This window comes from Eptesicus fuscus, chromosome 12 (assembly GCF_027574615.1).
Source record: "Eptesicus fuscus isolate TK198812 chromosome 12, DD_ASM_mEF_20220401, whole genome shotgun sequence".
Classification (NCBI taxonomy): domain Eukaryota; kingdom Metazoa; phylum Chordata; class Mammalia; order Chiroptera; family Vespertilionidae; genus Eptesicus; species Eptesicus fuscus.
Window position 1 is genome coordinate 55,385,967 of NC_072484.1, and position 19,937 is coordinate 55,405,903.

Consider the following 19,937-nt stretch of genomic DNA (forward strand, 5'->3'; position numbering starts at 1 on the left):
AGACTAAAAACTTGAACGGCAAATTTTCTCTAAGAAGCAGGTCTTGTACAGAAGCCTGTGGTCACGTGGAGGGTCGGGAAGAACATCTGCAGCAGGAGTGCTTCCCATAAACTATGACTCATTATTCCATCAACCACCGTGTCCTAGGGCCACCCGAGGATAGAGCCCAATCGTCCCACATCTTTCGACAATAAAACCAGCAAAATCAGAAGGCAGTGGGAAAGGACAGTTGAAAATTACAGTTAAAGGAATAAGGCAACAAAATAGAAGACTTTCCCACATCAAATGTATATTCTGGGATTTTTTTTAAAAAAATGATGAGTGACCTTACTTAGATAAAACCATCAACTGATGAGATTAAAAAACAGGGTCATAGGAGGTAGAGTTAAAAATACTAATTCATTCACATTTTCACATAATAGATATCCACACAGCACCTACTATGGGGTCAGGGATAATTCTAGGTGATGGCAACACAGCAAAATGGAGAATAGACAGAGCCCCAGCCCTCAGAGAATTCACATAGCAGGCAAGAAACAAATGAATTAAAAACTTCAGACTGCCACCGTGATGCCAGAGAGAGATGAAGTTGGAAGGGAAAATAGTTGACTTTCACGTGGATGCTTGGGGGAATAAAAAAAAAAAATCCCACCAAAGGACATGCTTACAGAAAGGGAAGGATTGCGGGGAGAGACAGAGACAGAGAATGGTGAAGAATGGGAACAGAATGGCAGAGGCCTAAGCTGAAAAATTCCTGCATCCCATACTATACATAGTGCACATGTCACAGAAGCGGTTAGATGGCATATTGTAAGTACACCAGGGGCCTCGGAAGCACTCGGACTCGCTGTTCCAGAGAACTGGAAACACACAAGCACATCCGCTTGTGGGTGTGACCTTCCCCCAGGATTCTGGGCTGACCCTATTGGAGACAGAACACGAAGTCCCAGTCTTGGGAATTGCCCCTTCCAACTTAGTAACTTTCGCATCGACCGCGAGATCGACTGAGGCTTCGTGGCCAAAAAGCTTCTGCTGGTAAGAGCCTGGCTTCAAAATAGGAAAATCTTACTGGTGAGAAGTATTTCTTTGCTGTAGAATTTTCTCCTGCTATAGGGGTCTGTTCAGTGGAAGACTTCTCTCTAGTGGCCTGAGCCAGTGCCGCTCTGGGAGGAACATGAAGCATGCACCTGAGTGAGGTACTGCTGAGTTCAATGGCACCGAGGGCTCCCTTCCGGTCCCCACCATCCTATGGCCCTCTATTACATCAAGTTGTTTGGAGCAGTCTGTGCAGACAGAAAGGCAGGTATGTTTTATCTTTGCGATGTTGAGATGAAAGCTGTTGCTCATAACTTGACAGCATGCTCCCACCGAGTGATGTCCTGTGCAGGGGACCAAGAAGTGGGCAAGAATACAGGAGATTCAGTGTGTTTCAGGAAGAAAATCACACCTCTGATGATTGATCTAAGGTGGGCAATGGCAAGCCGGGTGGGCAGGCAAGGCCATTTCATAGTACTGCGCTGAGCAAGGGGATAGTCTGCACATCCCACTGGGTCCGGCTCCCCTGTGCTAACTCCCCTGTTAGCCTCCATTCACAGTGATGACTTCCGTCCAAGGATGTGCCTGCATTTGTTCCCTCAAGAGCAGGAAGATTAGCTTTGACATGCTCCTGGCTCACGGATCCTCTCTGGTTTGTACGTTTTCTGTTTCATTCTTTCCAGTCTTTGTTGTTTCCTTCCTTCTACTTACTGTAGGATTAATTGCTCTTCTTCTTTTAATCTCTGAAAGTAGCAGCTCCGATCATTGATTTTCAACTTAAAATATTTTTTTCTAAGTGTTTTTAAGCTATAAGTGCCCTTTTAAAATTGTTAGCTGCATCCCAAAAAAACTTGATATGTTTACAAACTTTCATTGTGTTTGAAACATTTGCAAATTTCTCTTGTGATTTCTTCTTTGATTCGTGGATTATTTAGAAGTGTGTCCTTTAATTTCCAAATATTTTGGGATTTTACAGCTTTTTTGTTGTTGTTGTTCTCAATTGCTAATTTAATTTTGCTTTGGTTAGAGAACATATTCTGCATAATTCCACTGCTTTTAAATTTATCGACACTTGTTTAAGGGCCCAGCGTATGGTTTATCTTGGTGGACGTACCATATGTACTTGAAATGAATGTATACTTGTAGTTACTGGGTGAAATGCTCCATAATGTGCATGAAGTCAAGTTAGTTGGTAGTGTCCACTATATCCCTTCTGGTTTTTCTACTAGATCTGTTGGTTACTGAGAGGAGAATGTTGAAATACCCTTTGAAGCCCCGCTCTTTGCTATGCCCACATGTAGGGTTGGTACATATGTCCTCTGGATCGTGGTCCTGGAAGTCTGGTTTTCTTACATAAGTGGAAGAATACCACCTCTCGCTCACACTGCTGGCCACACACTCTGGAAAAGATCCCCCAGCATGGAGGCTGGCTCACAGGGGGCACTCCGGGATCATCACTGTTACCATGGGACCTTGGCCAATCGCCAGTCAGGGGGCTGGTGCTGGCCAGGAATGGAGTTTTCACAGGCTTGTGGTGAAAGAAGAAAAATAAGGACTCTGTGTGTGTGTGATGGTCAGCCGTCTTTTATTGAAAAGGATTGTAGGTTTCTTTTTTCTTTTTTTTTTTCAGTGCTGAGATTTGTGGATAGGTGATTTTCAAAACCCACGGCCATAGTTGGCAAATAAAATCTCGGCAGTGTTTGTCAACCTCCAGTCTTTCTTTTGGAATTTTACCTGTGTGTGGACCCGAAGCATCGGGGACCCTGTCTTGGGCACTGCTCTGTAACGTCACAGATACTGTAGTTCATGCCGTCCTTTTCCTCAACAGCTGGTCCTGTCAGTGAGTCAGGTCATGTGCTGTATAGGAAATAAACCTTAGCTCAGATCTGGGTGTCCCTCAGCCTGTGGCATCCATTCCATGTGACTGTTGCTTCTGTCTGTGTATTCCATAACCGTCCTTCTCAATCAGCTATCAGCATGAAACATGGAGAGGTTTCAAGAGGCCGAGGAGAGAGCCTTTTATCCCTGGTCTATTTCCTCTTTAACAGTAACCACAAAACCCTGAGACAATTTCAAAAGGGCGTGTGAGTGTATGTAAGAAAGGTGAGAGGAAACCTGTGGCAGCCGAGCCAGTGTCTAGAGGGTAAAGGTGACAAGTGTTTGGGGGGGATCTCTGAGAGCCTGGCACCCAGCCCCTATGCCAAGGCGTGGCAGAGAACGTTCTTTCTGTCTTCTTTCCAAACTTAGTCTGATATCTGAGCTACTGGGTGCGGCATCTCCATCAGGATACTGTATAACATATAAATGCTACGTAGTAGTATTCTGCTATTACTGACTAGCATGAAAATACTTGGGATTATGACAATAATACCGGGCCGCTAGCAGGTGACATTTCTTGAGCTCTCCCCGTGGGCCAAGTGCTGTACTAAATGCTTTATGTATATTATCTCATTTAATAGTCACAATACCGACGTGGGTCCTTCCGTGATATTCCTTCCTATATGCGGACATGGAGTTTCGCGTGATTGGGTAGCTCGCACAAGGTCGCACAGCTGAGCGTGCTCGGTCAAGGCCTGGAGCCCGACCATCGGCTCCAGGGCATGTGTGCTCTCCCCTCGCGGCACTGGCTCTCTTCTAGTTTGTGCAGTGTTTATTATTCTATGTCAAGTTAAATTAGCCTCGAGTTATTGAGGCCTCATGCTATGTCTGCCTAGTTTATTCTTGCTTTTAAAAATTTGATCCTGGGGTTTTTTACACGTATATGTGTTCCTTCGGGTGGAAAATGAGAAGCGCAGTCGGTGCTGTGGCTGGGACGCAGAGCCAAAGCTCGCAGGGGGTTCCAGGGCGGCTGTGGCTGGGGACAGGGTCCCGGGAAGGTGTCTGGTGATGTAATCCTTCTCGGGTCCCAGGTACCAAAGCTGGTGCTCTCCTTCCAAATCATGTAATTCTCGCTGGAGCCTGGGGACGAGGAGGAAAGTCCCGCCTTGGGAGAGCTGGCGTAGACAGTCATGTTTCTCCTCAGTCCGTTCCATGTGCGCCAATCCGTTTGTTTTGTTCTTGGAGGAAGGCTTAAGATTGAATTTCTTAGTGAGTCTAACCCAGACCTTTTTTGCATTTATGGCTGTGAGAAAAGTGGAGGAGACTGATATTTTTTCAGCACCCCTCGGACTCCTTTAAAAAAAAAAGGTTTTGGCATTCTTACCTGTCAGTCAGATTCACCCTTTCCTTTAATCACCACTGCCTCCCACACCACCCGCAGCCCTGCACTGCTCCGATTTTAGATGCCAACTCTCAACTGTTTGAGCCTCCTGAAGCGCACCTCAGCCATGCTGGGCACTCTCCTCCGGCTGACGGCCAAGTTCCCGGGACCAGGGTGTGGTGCCACTTCCTCTCCCCAAGGACAGGTGCAGAGAGGAGCAGACAGGATGTCTGTCAGGCCAGGCCGAGGCTCATCTTCAGCCGACCTAAAACCTTCAAATGTTCCACCTTGACTTTTGGGCCCTCTCGTTTTTTAAAGACATGGCCTTATTCTGGTCATCTGTATCTTTCAATCGTGTTTTCCCATGGAGGACTTAAAAGTACAGAGCAGTCTCTGTCAGCCCATGTACCTATGGCCTCTCCACCACCTCTGACCCGCTCCTGCTCCTCGACTCCTCCAGGTCCGGCCTCAATGCCCGTGACACCCTCTGAGACCTGGAACGCCCTTGCTTTCTCCTCTCCTGCTGCCGTGGATGCTGCAGTCTCCTCCACGCTCGGGACATGCTCCTGAAGCTGAGATGCCCTCACCCCTATGGGCACCTACGGGCCTGTCTTCTCTGTCTCCAGCAAAGGAAAGGATTCAGAGGTGGGTTTTTAGAAATTCTGCTCCATTTGGTACAGTTTATTGTACATTTCTACATCCATTAGACTCTAATGATTAGAGGCAAAGCAGGACTAGGAAGAAGTGAAATTTAAAGTGGCACGAAGTTATCGTCAGACCTTTGGGCAGGATTAGGGACGGTGGACACCTGGGGTAGGCAGCTGGTGGAGAGGTCTGGGCCTCGGAGCTCTGAGAAGGTGCTGTGACATGCTTGCATTCTTCAGAGAACCCACGTCACATCGGACCACACGAGGGAATCTTCAAACCTTTAGGAGACGGTTATCCCACAAACACCTTTGTTGAGAGTACACTTGAACTTCCCGTATAAACTTGCAGTTCATAATCATGCTCTGGACAGAAGCCCAACCAGATTAGGGGTGAACTCTGAATGTGCCTGAGGTCGTCTGGGCTCCCTTCTCCTTCCTAGCAGCATTTAAAGAGAACATCACAGCTACAAGTGTGTTTTTTGTGAGTCACAGAAAGGAAAAAAGTTCACTCCCTAAAAAGAAAAATCCTACTTTATAGCATATATCGTCCCGACCACAATTTCCCTTCATAGAAATGCACAACTGGTACCAGGAACGTCAGTGTGAGGAGGGTCTAGGACTTAGAGTTGTTAAGAAAGAAATTGTAGGAAGTCAGGCAAGAGGTGAAAAACAGAACAGCGTGAGTCTGACCACCGATCTGGAAGTTTCTGAGCACTCACTTATACTCTAGGGGCGTCCCATCCAGCCACTTCCATTCATTTTCATGCTCCGAATCCGTGAGGCCGATCCAGTGGCTCTCTCTCCCCACCATCTGCTTTTTTATCCATTGCTGAGCAATAAACCAGAGACGGTGCATTAGTATTTCTTGGAACAGATGTCTGTGGGGTTTCTCCCCCAACATTTAGAAACTAAGGATAATTTAAAAGAGGATGTGTGTCAGCACATTACTCTGCTTTTGCTGTACTCCTTTTTATTGTACTTTTGTTTTGCACTGTCTTGGGGGCTTTGACAGTTTCCCTCTTATCCTATACTGGAGGCCCGGTGCACAAATTTGTGCACAGGTGGGGTCCGGCTGGCCTGCTCCAATCAGGGCTGATCAGGCCAGGCCAGCCGGGGGAGGGGCCGCGGGTGGTTGTCTGGACAGCCCCGCCCCCTGGTTGAACTCCCATTTGAGGGGACAATTTGCATAAAAGGCTAATATGCAAATAGACCGAACTGCGGAACAACCGAACTGGCCACTGTGATGTGCACTGACCACCAAGGGGCATGCGCGGAACATTGTGGGCATTGGCTGCAGCGGGATGGTGGAGCAAGTGAGTGGGGGCACCAGACCAAGGCAGTGCGCTGGTCGCTGTCATCGGGGTGGTTACTGAAAATTCTTTGCTCCCGTGCACTGCACTCGCGCCCAGTGCTCGCACCTGCTGCTGGCTCCAGCCCTGCTTGCACCTGAGGGCTTCTCCACCTCCCCTTGCTCCTGAGGGGCGATTGGGGCAGCAGCCACCGCTCGCACCTGCTGATGGTGCCAGCCCCAATTGCTCCATGCTGTCAGCAGGTGCAAGCAGGTCTGGCGCTGTCAGTGCATGGGAGCAGCGGTGGCAGGAGCAGGGCTGCCAGCAGACAGGGGACCGGGGGCCGTGCAGGAGGGGCCAGGCGGGGTGCCGAGAATGGTCTGAGACTCACCCCTGTGCCCACTGCAGCCTCGCAGTCCACAGTTTCTTTCAAGGTGCACAAATTCGTGCACTGGGCCCCTAGTAAACTCATAAGTGATGTTTCAGCGATGCTCTTCCTCCTCTAACTCACCTAGACCACTCAGTGAGTTCAGCCAGCTCCATCCCCTTCGATCGCCCACCCCTCCTGTGTTTGTCTATAATAGTAACAGCCATGGCATCATGGAGTACTTTCCCTGGGCCAGATGCCACATCCAGTGTGTCATATGCAACGCGTCTTTATGCCTTACAGCAACCTACGTAATAAAGATAAGCGGCTGAGCTGGGATTGGGCCCAGCTCTGTATATCCTAAAGCCCAGGCACCTGCTTATATGCTCATTCCCAGTCAGTTACTATGGGAAGCATCCGTTTTCCGGGTGGTGTTTGCTGGAGATACTTAGGGAAAAGGAAGGAGGCCACTGGAACAGTGTGGCACCGAAGAAAGAGCATCGGCATTGCCAGATGGACCTCACTTTCAGGCTCAGCTCTGCATCTATTTGCCATCCCATGATTAAATCATTTAAACCTTATGAGGCCTCGGGAGGGTCGTTGTGAAGTTTAAAGGAGAAAATGGCTTGCATGGCGCACAGCAAGGGCCTACTGAGTGCTCACCATCACTAGCTCGTGTGGGCTCTGTCCCTATGGCCTTGTCTGCTCTTCCTGACCCTGCTGGGGCCACACGTCTGGTCCCTTACACCTCACTCTACCCCTACGGTGCTCATGCCTTTGCCTCTCTCTCTTCAGGTGCCCGGTGCCAGCCCGCAGGCTTCCCTTCTGCGTTACTGCTCTTGACAGCCACCAGGAGGAGACACACGTCTCCCAGGATGGACAGCAATCTTCCAGGTGGAAGCAGGAGGATACAATTCCCATGCCAGAAATGCATCTTGTCACTGGAGAAAGCCCAAATCTCCATAATACAGCCTTCTGTTTTTATGCGACCACGAATTCTTGATATCTTTGACTCCCCAGTAAGCATGCAATTTCCAAATGTAAACTATCCCTAAATTATAGTTTTCCCCAACTCTAAGTATGCTGCAAACATACCTGTTCCTCTCTTGTGTTTATGAAAACGAGATGTGAAGACTTGTCTTCACAGAAAAGTTTCGCATCCTCAAAAATTTCTTTCTCGACCGAAAAATAGTAGCATTTGTCTGTGAAGTTCTTCCAGTGAGGCGGGCAGCCTAGGAGTGCAAAGGTTCGCAACACTGATTAAAAAACAAAACAGGATAAGCACCATGCCTTCTTCAGCTGTGTGCTCGCAGGCCACAGCCCCGGCCCTCCTTCCCTCGCAGGCCAGGAGCAGCCCCCATGTCCGCGTGCGGAGCCCGGACATGCTGGGAGCAAGGACAAGTGCAGGGAGCTGCAATTACGGTTTAAACTACATAATCTGGAAAATATCTGGGCTTTGTTCTTCTGCATCCAGATTAGTCCTTACAATGACAGGAACAACAGCCAAAGGCAGTGCAGGCACAGATGGTCACCGTCAGTCTGGAGTCATATGGAACCTATAGACAACCGCATGGGAGAACCCGGAACCTAGTCGGGCTCACAGAACAGCAAAGATGACCTGAGTTGTACTGAAGGAAATCAAGTGGAATCAGGTGTAGGTCAAAGGAGAGGAAAATAGGCTTGGTTGCAAACCCAGCATTTAAGATTTTACCAAAGGTTTAATTATGAAAAGGGCTAGAAGTCACCATAATACCTTCACGGAAGACATGAAATCTGGGCTTCAGTAACAGAAAGTCCCACCTGCACGTTAAGTGAGGGACATCTATCGCCAGGTGAAGGGCATAAAGTGAGGACAGGATGGGTCGGGAGTGGCCAGCCTTGGACTTTGATGAAGGAAATGTCTGGGGACAAGTTTGTCCCTGAGGGCCGACTCAGTTAAATAAACAAGGGCTAGAGAACCTGTCATGTTTACACGCGCCTGGGAGAGAGCAGAGCCCCGTGCCTCCCCCGTGGGTGTGGGGGGAGCATGGAGGGCACACACGCTGCCCCTGTCCCCTGGTGCCAGGGAGGGCTCAGACTTACCATTGGCCTCAGGCGCTGTGGTTGGCTCGTTCTGCAGGGCCAGGGGCACTGCTGCTCCTGATGGGCCTGGAGGGCCAGGGGGGCCCTTAGGGCCTGGCATGCCTGGCACCCCAGGCAAGCCCGGCAGCCCCCGCGGTCCAGGCACCCCGGGCTCCCCCACGGTGCCCTGTAGTCCCTGGAAGCCAGGAGGGCCCTGGGGGCCGGGGAGTCCGTCCTTGCCTGGTGGGCCTTGAGGGCCTGGGTCCCCACTGGGTCCTTGAGGGCCGGGCTTCCCTGGAGACCCCCGGGAGCCTTTGGCGCCCTGAGATCCTTTGGAGCCTTTGCTGCCTCGCTCTCCAGGGGGGCCAACCGGCCCAATGGGGCCCCTCTCACCGGCAGGGCCGGGCGGACCAGGCTCCCCTTTCTCTCCCTTCTGTCCCTTGTTGCCAGTGGGACCAGGGGGGCCCTGCGCACCTCTGTCACCTTTCGGACCCCGGGGACCAGGAGGACCTAAAACAAAAATACAAATGGTACAACATGAAATCCATTGTAAGTGACAGTGAAAATTTCATCCTTTTATAAACCTTCCAATTTAAAAAGATCTAGACATACAAAATATATACATTAAGGATTGCTTACTGTTTTACCATACTATTGTTGACAGTATTTTTTTTTCTTTTTTAACAGAAATGTTTCTTTCTAAGCTCACCCCTCCCGCTCCAAGCATTTAGAGTAGCTCTTAGGCCAGTGATGGGCAACCTTTTGAGCTTGGTGTGTCAAACTTCGCCAAAAAACTGAGCATAACTCGGGTAGTGTGTCACTTTGAGGAAAAAAACATTATTTCGCAAATGTTTCATCCTCAGGAGCAGCAAATGTTTCATCCTCGGCATGCGGCCGCGTGTCATCAGAAATGGCTACGTGTGTCAGTGCTGACACACGTGTCATAGGTTCGCCATCACTGTCTTAGGCACACAACTTTCTGGTACTCGCTGATGTTGTAGGGGAAGGGACAACTTCATGCAGCAGCATCAGCACGACTCCCACCATCGAACTGGGTTCTCCTAGTCCATGGGACCATGTGTCACCAGCAAAAACTGGGCAGCTTGGGATCAAGATTCCCTCCCACTTATTTTCTCTTTTTTCCACTTATTGGACAAATATTTATTAATGACCTGTTATATGACAAGCACCATATAAGGTATTGTGGGATACCTAAATAGTTGAATTAGAAAAAAAAATGCTATCATGTGTTGAGGAGTACTGTCCTGATAACCACACCAGAGAGGCTCTTCCTCTGTTGCATCCACCTGGTGTTCCTGTCCTCTTCACCGGTGCTGCAGGGGCCCTGCTGTCCCGAGGGCTGAGCCTTGCTCATCATGGATCAGCTCAGAGACAGGAAGTCTTGGTGGGAAAGTGCTCTCGGGGCCAGACCTAGGGAGGGTCAGTTTCACTTTTTCCAGTTTGTTAGTCTAATAATGCAAATAGGGAAGGTGGGCTAGAGGGGGAAGCTAGGTGGACCACTGAATTGGCAAGGAAGAGAAGAAAAAAAAGACTCATTTTCTACCAGAAAAAGGAAACAGCAGTTCTCCCTGAAAAAGGCAGGGGGCAGGGTGGGGAGGCAAATACCTGCTCATCTCATAAAGCAGCTCACTTAACGTAGGACTGTCTTAAGTTCTCAGGGTTGACAGGGAACTTCACTCAAACACACCAGGATTCTGTATAGTGAATGACAGTTTTCGAGGCACTTGCACATCCATTATGCTACCTGACCTTTATGACATATAATTCCCATAGCACATTTGAGGCGCCAAGCTCTTTGTTCAAATCAAGGTTAGAATAAAAACCGCTTTTTTCGTTTGAAGCACTAGATCCATCACAAATAGGTTATCTAAGATAAGGTTTAATATTTATGCTGTGGATAAAATCCTAGCATGCACACGGTCACCAATGTCTCTGTCCACAGCTGCTCAGCCTCAGGAAACCCATCACAGAGCTGCAGCAGGAAGCTGGCTCTGCCTTCAGAGGCTGGGCTTTGAAAGTGTACTGTAGGTGTCCCATACGTAAAGGGATTGATCATTCATATACTTTGCTCATTAAGACAATACTTGGCTCATTAAAACTTAAAAAACTTGCTATTTCTTTTAAAGAAATGACTGAGAAAAAGAGCCAAGCCCATGTTAAAAGTCAGTGCTGGATCCCCGTTAAAAGAAGATTATTAATGCCAGGGATATATCTTCCCCTCCAGGACCTGGGATGCTAGTCTTGTTTTATTAGCATCTGGATGATCCCAGGTTTTTAGGTCTCACTTGAAACTTTTATTGGGTGGTGGTTGAAGTGAAAATAAAATGAAATAAAATGTAAGCTACCTTTAGTGCTTTAAAACCAAAAACACTGGGATAAATGATGTGGGAGTATTTATGAGCTTGTGCAGTAATAACTTGAGTTCAGCCGAGAGAATGGTTGTGCTACATGGGGATGTCCCACACAAGAGCAATGCTGAGATTTGCTTTCAAGGCCAAGTGGGTGGCTCCCTGGCTCAGGATCTGAAATGCCAGGATACCCATGTTGCTGGTAAAGCCATCACAAGCTCCCGAAATGCCCGAGTATGAGCCCTGAGCAGCCCCTGTTCGCACTGCCAGCAAAACCTCCTCGTGTTCCCCAGACTCCAGCTGGGAGCCTGGAACACCCGAATCCTGGAACCAAGCAGTTCAGTGAGGACAGAGACTTTAAATCACTGTGCTGTTTCTGCTTTGCAACCAAACTGCAGGCCTGCCCCTGAGATAACTTGCCAATTGGTTTTCCAACATGACTGCTGGTGCTTAACAGAAGGCAGAGAAACCACTTTAGTTCTTAGTGCTAGCAAAAATCTTGGAGACTCAGTTTTAGAACCATGAGTGGTAAGGTTGGAAGAACAGAGGAAAATAGTAATTAATCCGATGTATCTTTCTTCTCACTTAAAAATCTACTTTGACTGTAATTAAATTAATCAAACACTTATTAAACACCTACAACTTGAAAAAGTCATTTCTGCCTCACTAGGTGAAATGGAATGCACAAATTAAAAGGAAATTTGCCCTAGCTGGTTTGGCTCAGTGGATAGAGCGTTGGCCTCAGGACTAAAGGGTTCGGGTTCGATGCTGGTCAAGGGCACATGCCCAGGTTGTGGGCTCAATCCCCAGTAGGGGGCGTGCAGGAGGCAGCCAATCAATGATTCTTTCTCATCACTGATGTTTCTATCTCGCCCTCTCACTTCCTCTCTGAAATCAATAAAAATATATATTAAAAAAGTAAAAAGAAATTCAATAGGTATCATTTGGCAATTATTCTGAAGAAAAGTTTGCTTCTCAATCTCATGTTTAAGACAGGCTTCTGGCCGAAACCGGTTTGGCTCAGTGGATAGAGCGTCGGACTGCGGTCTGAAAGGTCCCGGGTTCAATTCCGGTCAAGGGCATGTACCTTGGTTGCGGGCACATCCCCAGTAGGGGGTGTGCAGGAGGCAGCTGATTGATGTTTCTCTATCCCTCTCTCTTCCTCTCTGTAAAAAGTCAATAAAATATGTTTAAAAAAAAAAGACAGGCTTCTGGAGAGTCATGGAAGCTCCCTGTCTATAGAGGAGGGGCATTTAAATTACTGTTTCTTGCCAATTGGCCAGTTTGCTTCTATGCCTTCAAATGCCTGTTCTCCAGGATTCCAGATAAGCAGTCTTCTGAGGAAGTGTATCAAGAAATGGTGGGGATGGCCTCCTGCCTGGTCCACTTTGCTTTGTCCCCTATCCTGCAGCCTCCCAAGGTCTAGCTCAAATGCCAATCCCTTACTGAGGCCTTAATCAATTGCTCTCCTGAAAAGAAACTCTTGCATCTCAACCTCCCTGAATAGGTCATCTGTTCTGCGTCATCACAGGGCAGCAGGGTGTCATTGGAGGCAAAGGCCTAGGAGCTAGACAGACCTGAGTGTAGCACAGTCTGCCATTTACTAGCTCCTTGACCTTAGGTAAGTTACTCAGGCTCTCTGGGCCTCCGTTCCCTCCCCTGCAGTGGGAGTGCTGATCATTCTTAGCTTAAAGAGATGTAACAATGAAAGCAGACAATTTATCCAAGTGCTCAGCAGCGTGACTGGCATATCACAGACACTCAATAAACATGGATTTAAAAATGAGTGAAAGCTGGCTGCTGGTGACACCTGAGACTGATTCCAGGGCTGGGCACCAGAGAGCCAGCAGTAATTGGACCCAACTCAATGTTAACCCTGTCGGTACAATTTCATTCTTTGTGCACATAAAACTACTGTTCTCCACTGTGATATGTTGGCTGGTGCTACAGTAGAAGGGAATCCTGGATAGGAACTGAACTTGGGTATGAATATTAGCTAACCCCCCTGCCAGTGCTTTATTGACATTATTGCATTAAGTCCTCATGAGTCTAAAAGGTAGACACAGGTGGGGAAATAGAGGCACAGAGAGGATGAGGAACTTGGTACTTGCACCCAGGTCTATCCCATTCCAGAGCTCCTGTTCTCACCCACTAACTCTCATGCCTCCCTGAGAAGAGCAGATGTACTAGGAGGATGCAACTTACACAGTTCCACAGCTTGCAGAGGAATAGCTCAGGAGGTGAGGTGAGCTTCCCACCTGAGTGTGCATTGTGAGGGATGATTTTTATAAAGCACTCAGTACACTCATACTCAACATTAGCTGATAAAAATAATCCAAGTAACAGAAACATTAGCTAATTTAAAGCTAGGGTCTGACTATTTAACTATGAGCTCCTTAGCTGACAAGTCATGCTATTAAATATGCCAGAAGTTTCCTTGTAGAAGACAAGCTAACAAACTAATGGAATAATAAAACTATGAAATTTATAATTAGAAAAATAAATATCCAGATACCATGTCAGAATTGTCTAAAGGTATTACAATTCCAAGAGATATTTTGAAAACTCATATTTTATGAGGTTGCACCTCTGCTGAGATGTGCCTTCATTCTGAATTTAGGTTGAGAAAGAATAGAAAAACAAAGAGATCAAACACTGAAGAACTTCCCTATCATTTGAAAGCCCACCCCTTATTCAGTAGGACTCCCACCTGCAATATTCCTGACTTGCAATTGTCCAGCCCCTCTAGAGTTCAGGCACCCCCCTGTTGCTCAGAGAAACCATTACATTTTCAGGCATCACCAATTTTTATAAGGAACATCATATAAAACCAACATTTATCTTCCTTTAGTGAATACCCACTAGTTTTGGTTTCATCCTCTGGAGCTCCTTGGATGTCATTTAAAACCCCTTTCACATGCCCAGCCCATGTTGCTCAGTGGTTGAACATCGACCCATGCACCAGGAGTCACCAGTTCGATTCCCGGTCAAAGTGCATGCCCAGGTTACAGGCTCCATCCCCAGTGGGGATATTTTCTCTTTCCCTCTTCCTTCCTCTCTCAGAAATCAATAAAAACATATTATTTTTTCAAAGGAAAAAAATCCCTTCCACATGATAGCCTTTTAAATCATGCAGACAACTGCCTTGTTCTCCATTAAGCAGCCTCTCTTATAGATTAAAATTCCCAGGTCCCTCAGTCCTTCCTTACAGCTCATGGTTCCTTTTCTAAGTATGCTGGTCTATGAATGTCCCTCTTGAAAGGGGCTCTCCCAAGTATACCATATCCCCCAGGGATGGTCTTGCCATACTGAATGGAGTTTCATCTCCCTCGTTCTGGATATCACATTTTCATTAATATAGTCAAAGATCACATTAGCTTCCCTGGTAGACACATTAGTTGCTTACTGTCAACAAAAACCCTTGCTTTCCATGCATACTTCCTCTAAGCCATGCTACCCATTAACATTTGTGTTTGGTTCCATCTACAAGCAGAACTTTACAGATGTTCCCTATTTCATTTTGCTGGCATTGTTTTACAGTTCCATCCTCTCCAGATCATTTTGAATTATGATTCTATCATCCATTAGTTAGTATATACAGTTTCATGTCAACAAGTATTGGATTACCAGGTCATCCATATCCTCACACTAGTCACTGACAAAGCTGTTGAACAGGACCCTGCCATCTGCCATCCAGACCTGCCTCCAGGCGCACAGGGGCCCATTAACTATCACTCTTTATATTCATTCAACCAGTGTGGCAGACACACCCTGGGGTGACCCCCAATGACTCATGCCCTTATGTAATCCCTCCCCCTTGAATGTGGAACCTGATCAACGGATTATAGCAAAGGTGATGGGTTGTCACTCCCCTGACTAGGTTACATTGTTTAAGACAACATCTGAGCAGACTGGAGGGACACAGACACTATTGCTGGCTTTGAAGAAACTGCAATGTTTTCAGGTAGTCACATGGAATGTGGTGGCCTCTAGGCGCCGAGAGTGGTCTCTGGCTGACGGCCGACCCCCTCCCCGCCCCCCCCCCCCCCAAAGTCAGGAACTTCAATCTTACAGTTTCTGACTTGGAGATAAATTCTGCCAAGAACCCGAGGGAGTGTGGAAATGGATCTTTCCCCAGTTAAGCCTTGGATGAAACTGTAGCTCCTCCATGAGACGGCAGCCTGGTCAGACCCTAAGCAAAGGACCCACCTAACCAGACACCGAACCCACGGAAACTGAGATAAGAAATGGATGTTATAATAAGCTTCTGAGTTTGTAGTAATTTGCTATGTAGCACAGAACATACAACTAATAAATCCATCTAACGGTGCTATAATCCAGCACCTATTTCTCCATCTTGTGACTTGTTTTTGTAAGAGGTAGAAGTGAGCAGAAGAAGAAATGGGCTCAGGAAACAGGTTACAGAGGAAATAGAAGGGCTCTTGGAGCTTAGAAGAGAGAGAGGCCAAGAAAATGCTCCTGAAGGAAGGGTGTGGGGCAAGGCCCTGGGTACTCCATAGAGAGGGTGGAGCCTCTATCTTGTTCTTGGTGAAATCTAGGCATGCTATTTTTCATCGCACTACTTTAATCAAGCTAATAAGCCTGTTAATGTGAAGAAATGTTAGGTTCACCTGCCTTCTTAGTGATCGCATTCTAATGATTGCTGCTTCCCTGAAGGCTCACAAAGTATCCTCTTAATCTCTTCTCCAATCTTTGTTGGGATGGTCATCCTTACATGTTTCTGACACTGGAAATAGGAGTCTCTTAATGATAGCGGTGTGACCTAAAAGAATTACTCTTGCTTCCAAAGAAATCCAGTTTATACTAGCATTGAAATAGCTAGGCACTAATAAAATCCAAATTAACCAATCTTCTATTCAAGAAATATTTGATGGAGCACCTTTGAGCATTGTCTACAAGTTCTTAGTTACACCTCTTCTCAAGACATGGAATTCAATTCGCCACCCCACCCCCTTGAGTGAAGGTTGGGCTGAGTCACTCATTCCTAAAGAACAGAATATGGGAGAAGTGATGGTAAGTGACTTCTGAGGCTAGATCATAAAAAAGCATTGTGGCTTTTTTCTTTCTCTTTCTCTTGGATCACTTGCTCTGGAGGCAACCAGCTATCGTGTGGGGACAGGTAAGCATTTTCCATAGTGAGGAACTAAGGCCTCCTACCAAGAGTCAAGTGAGCCATCTTGGAAGCAGGTGCTCCAGGCCCACTTATGGCTTCAGACAACTGCAGCCCTGGCCAATACCTTGACTACAACCTCGTGACAGATACCGACCCAGAACCACTCAGTCAAGCTGCTCCTGAATTCCTGATCCTCAGAAACTATGAGAAAATAAACGTTCCTTGTTTTAAATTGCCAAGTTTTCGAGTAATTTGTTATACAGCAATAGATAACGGGTACAAAAATAAATTCAGAATCTTCACTCACCTTGTAGTATTGTAAAATTCTTGATGAGCTGACCGTGTTTGGAGTCCACAAGCTTCATTTCTTCCATAATCACTGATAAGTTCGCTACTTCAGTGTCTAATCTCGATCTCATCATATCTTGTTGCATCCTGAGAGAAACAGAATCCAAACGGATGTTGGCCAGTGTGTTATTCAAGGAGGTCAGGTCATCCGTGTGTTTGGTCAGGGTATCTGTGCAAGTGGTCCTGACTTCATTCAGATTGCTGGTCAGCGTCCGCAGGTGGTGGGCTGTGTAACTGATGTTGCTAATGATGTTTACAATATCTGTTTCAAAGAGCTGGAAGCGTTCCTCCAGCTGGCTGAACTTGATGGCTGTTCTGTTCTCCGCGTCCTTGTGTATGTCCTGCAGGTCTTTCAGGTTCTGCTCGTTGGCTTGTGAGGCCGTGGTGATGTTGTCCATCTGACCTGTGAATGAGCTGAGCTGGCTGTTCATATCCTCCAGGGTGTCATTGTTGGCTTTGGCCAAGGCAGAGTTATTGGCAGCCAGCATCTGCAAGCTCTGGACTTTCTCCTTCAACCAATCGGTGTCCTTCTTGGCTTGAAGAAAAACCTGCTGCAGATTTTGGAAGTCGTTCTTGATTCGTTGGATAGCCTGGCTCGTGTCATCCACGGACTGCTGCAGGTTAGTGATGAGGTTCCTCTGCTGCACCTGGGTCAAGTTTAGGTTGTTGAGGTTCATAATGACCACATTATGAGAATACATTTGACTCTGCAGGTTGCCCTGCAGCACGCTGGTATCTTGTTGCAGATTCGTAACATAGCCATTATACGCCTGCAGGGTTTTGTTTACAGTGGTGATGAAGAAAGAGTTATTCTCCAAAGTTTCTTTCAGTTGACTCTGCCTGTCCACCAGTGCATCCCCACTTGCCTGTAACTTCTCCAGCCTATCTTTGTTCTTGGTGGTCTTTTCTGTGATCTCACGAAGCTGTTGTTTAAGATCCAGAATGTCTGATCTGAAGGTGGAGAGTTCTGAATTGGTGCTTACAGCTTTTTCCCCAGTTTGGTCCCCTGGAATAAGATATGTTTGTTACTTAGATTGGTGATACGGAGAAGTGTTCAGGTGAGGTCAAAGATTCTAAAGAGACTTAACTAGTATGCCTTGTGGTTTAGATATGAAACCTGTGGTATACGCAGACTGCTCTGCATCAGTAAAATCCACATATCTATTTTAAAATTAAATGTATTAGGGTGACATTGGTAAATAAAATTATATGGGTTTCAAGTGTAGCCACAAATATATCAAAACTAGAGGCCTGGTGCATGAATTCGTGCACCAGTGGGGTCCCTCGGCCTGGCCTGAGGGATTGGGCTGAAACCAGCTCTCCAACATTCCCCGAGGGGTCTGGGATTGTAAGAGGGTGCAGGCTAGGCCGAGGGAACCCATCGGGGCCAGGGAGGGACGCAGGAGGTTGGCCAGCCAGGGAGGGACCGTGAGAGGGCTCCAGGGTGTGTCCAACCCATCTCGCTCAGTCCCGATTGGCTGTACACCAGCAGCAAGCTCACCTACTGGTCAGAGCATCTGCCCCCTGCTGGTCAGTGCACATCACGACCGGTTGACTATCTGCCCCCTGGTGGTCAGTGCACATCATAGCGAGTGGTTGAGCAACCTTAGCATATCATTAGCATATTATGCTTTGATTGGTTGAACTGCCACCCGGTCGACCAGACACTTAGCATATTAGGCTTTTATTATATGGGATTGGTTCCTGGGGACCTGGAAAGGGTGCTAAGACCAGGACTTTTTTTTAAAAAAAAAAGGGAATGAGTATTTACCTGACTCTAGACCAGTGGTCAGCAAACTGCGGCTCGCAAGCCACATGCAGCTCTTTGGCCCCTTGAGTGTGGCTCTTCCACAAAATACCACAGCCTGGGCGAGTCTATTTTGAAGAAGTGGCGTTAGAAGAAGTTTAAGTTTAAAAAATGTGGCTCTCAAAAGAAATTTCCATCGTTGTACTGTTGATATTTGGCTCTGTTGACTAATGAGTTTGCCGACCACTGCTCTAGCCCATCAGGCAGCGTGTCAGAAGGGAAAAACCTATTGTTTGTTAAAGTCACCAAAATTCCTTTTTAAAAAATGAAAACAAAAATCAAAGGATAGAATAGGCTAGAATCATTTATTTTTAAAATTAATCTCTGTAATTCTTCAATGCAGAGATTCTTCTATAATTCAAATAGGAATTTACTGAGCATTTTATAAATGAGCTTTGTATTTGTGGTTCTTTCTGATCAGGATTGGCCTTCAGATATTTTGGGCACATAATAGTGTTCTTTGGGGGGATTCAACTCCAAAATTGGCCCTTATTTTTAAAATTAAAAGTCTGAATTAAATCATGAGGAAAGATTCAACACACAATACAAAAACTTCATGTCCTTTTGGGTGAATGTGAGTTTATAGTAGCATCATTCTAAAAAGCTGTGGTCATTTATAAAAGTGGAGTCAGGGGATTTGACCTTGTGGTTCACTCTCAAACAGATTACCTAATTTTTTCAGGTCGCTTTCCACTGCTGTGAGCTTGTCATCATAGGTTTGGCGAGATGTCTCCATGCCCCCTGTCACATTGTCCATTTTCTCTACAACTAAGATTGGGAAATCAATTCATTAGTACACATATCTGCTTAAATATTATTTTTCAGTTTCAACAAGAGAGCATTTCATTACAGAATAAAGGAAACAGACTGAAACAAAGAGTATAAATGAAATCAAATACTGTATGAGGAAAAAGCCATTCTTTCAGAAAAGTGAGTTACTTATCTTAAAACCCAGTGGCAATTTACTTGCAAGCCTGAGAATTGTATGATTTTTAATTCTTCTCGTGATTCGGTATTGCTGTAGTAGTTTTAGAAATTGTTTGAAACTGATTTGTAAATTTTTATGTATTTATACAAGTCCTCTACCTGGATTGTTTCCTAGATAGATGGTGTCTGCCTCTATGATGGTGCGAAAGTGATATGCACTCAGTAGAAACTGTACTTAGAATTTGGGTCTTTCCTGGGCCAGCAATATGTGGTAAGATAGCTCATGATGCTGCTATGGCTCCCAGCCAGCCATGAGCTCTCCAGGATAAACAGCCAGTACTGCACAGCGTATTCATTGTGTTAGAGGATTTTGCCCAAGCGTAAGCTGATGTAAGTGGTCTGAGCAGGTGTAAAGTAGGTAAGGCGTATTAAATGCATTTCCAACTTTTGATGGGCTTATCCGGAGGTAACTCGATCTTCATAAGTCGAGGAGCACCTTTAATTTCCATAACACTGGGATCATTACTCATCATACTCCCAACCACCTCTGGCAGGTAGGACTCAAGTAACAGGAGATTTCATGGCAAAAGAACACCTAGCTCATTTATACACAAAGTCTTCATAGAAGAGATGCAAAATCCAGAGTTTTTGCCACTTTCTGTCTTGAGTTCCACCACTGAGACCTGAAAATCTGCTTCCCTTTTGGGACGAGTGAATCTGTACTTTATCAATTCCCACTTTGATGCCCAAATTT

The 19,937-nt window shown here is 46.5% G+C and overlaps 1 protein-coding gene across 1 annotated transcript in view; it reads right to left on the reverse strand.

Moving 5' to 3' along the window:
• Positions 1–19,937, reverse strand: part of COLEC12 (collectin subfamily member 12) — a 178,643-nt gene that overhangs the window by 12,480 nt on the left and 146,226 nt on the right. Inside the window, exons 4-8 of the mRNA XM_008160145.3 lie at positions 18,926–19,024; positions 16,409–17,455; positions 8,620–9,108; positions 7,633–7,769; positions 5,601–5,710 (exon numbers count right to left, since the gene is read on the reverse strand). Coding sequence (XP_008158367.1) covers positions 5,601–5,710; positions 7,633–7,769; positions 8,620–9,108; positions 16,409–17,455; positions 18,926–19,024 — 1,882 coding nt within the window. The remainder of the gene's footprint in view (positions 1–5,600; positions 5,711–7,632; positions 7,770–8,619; positions 9,109–16,408; positions 17,456–18,925; positions 19,025–19,937) is intronic.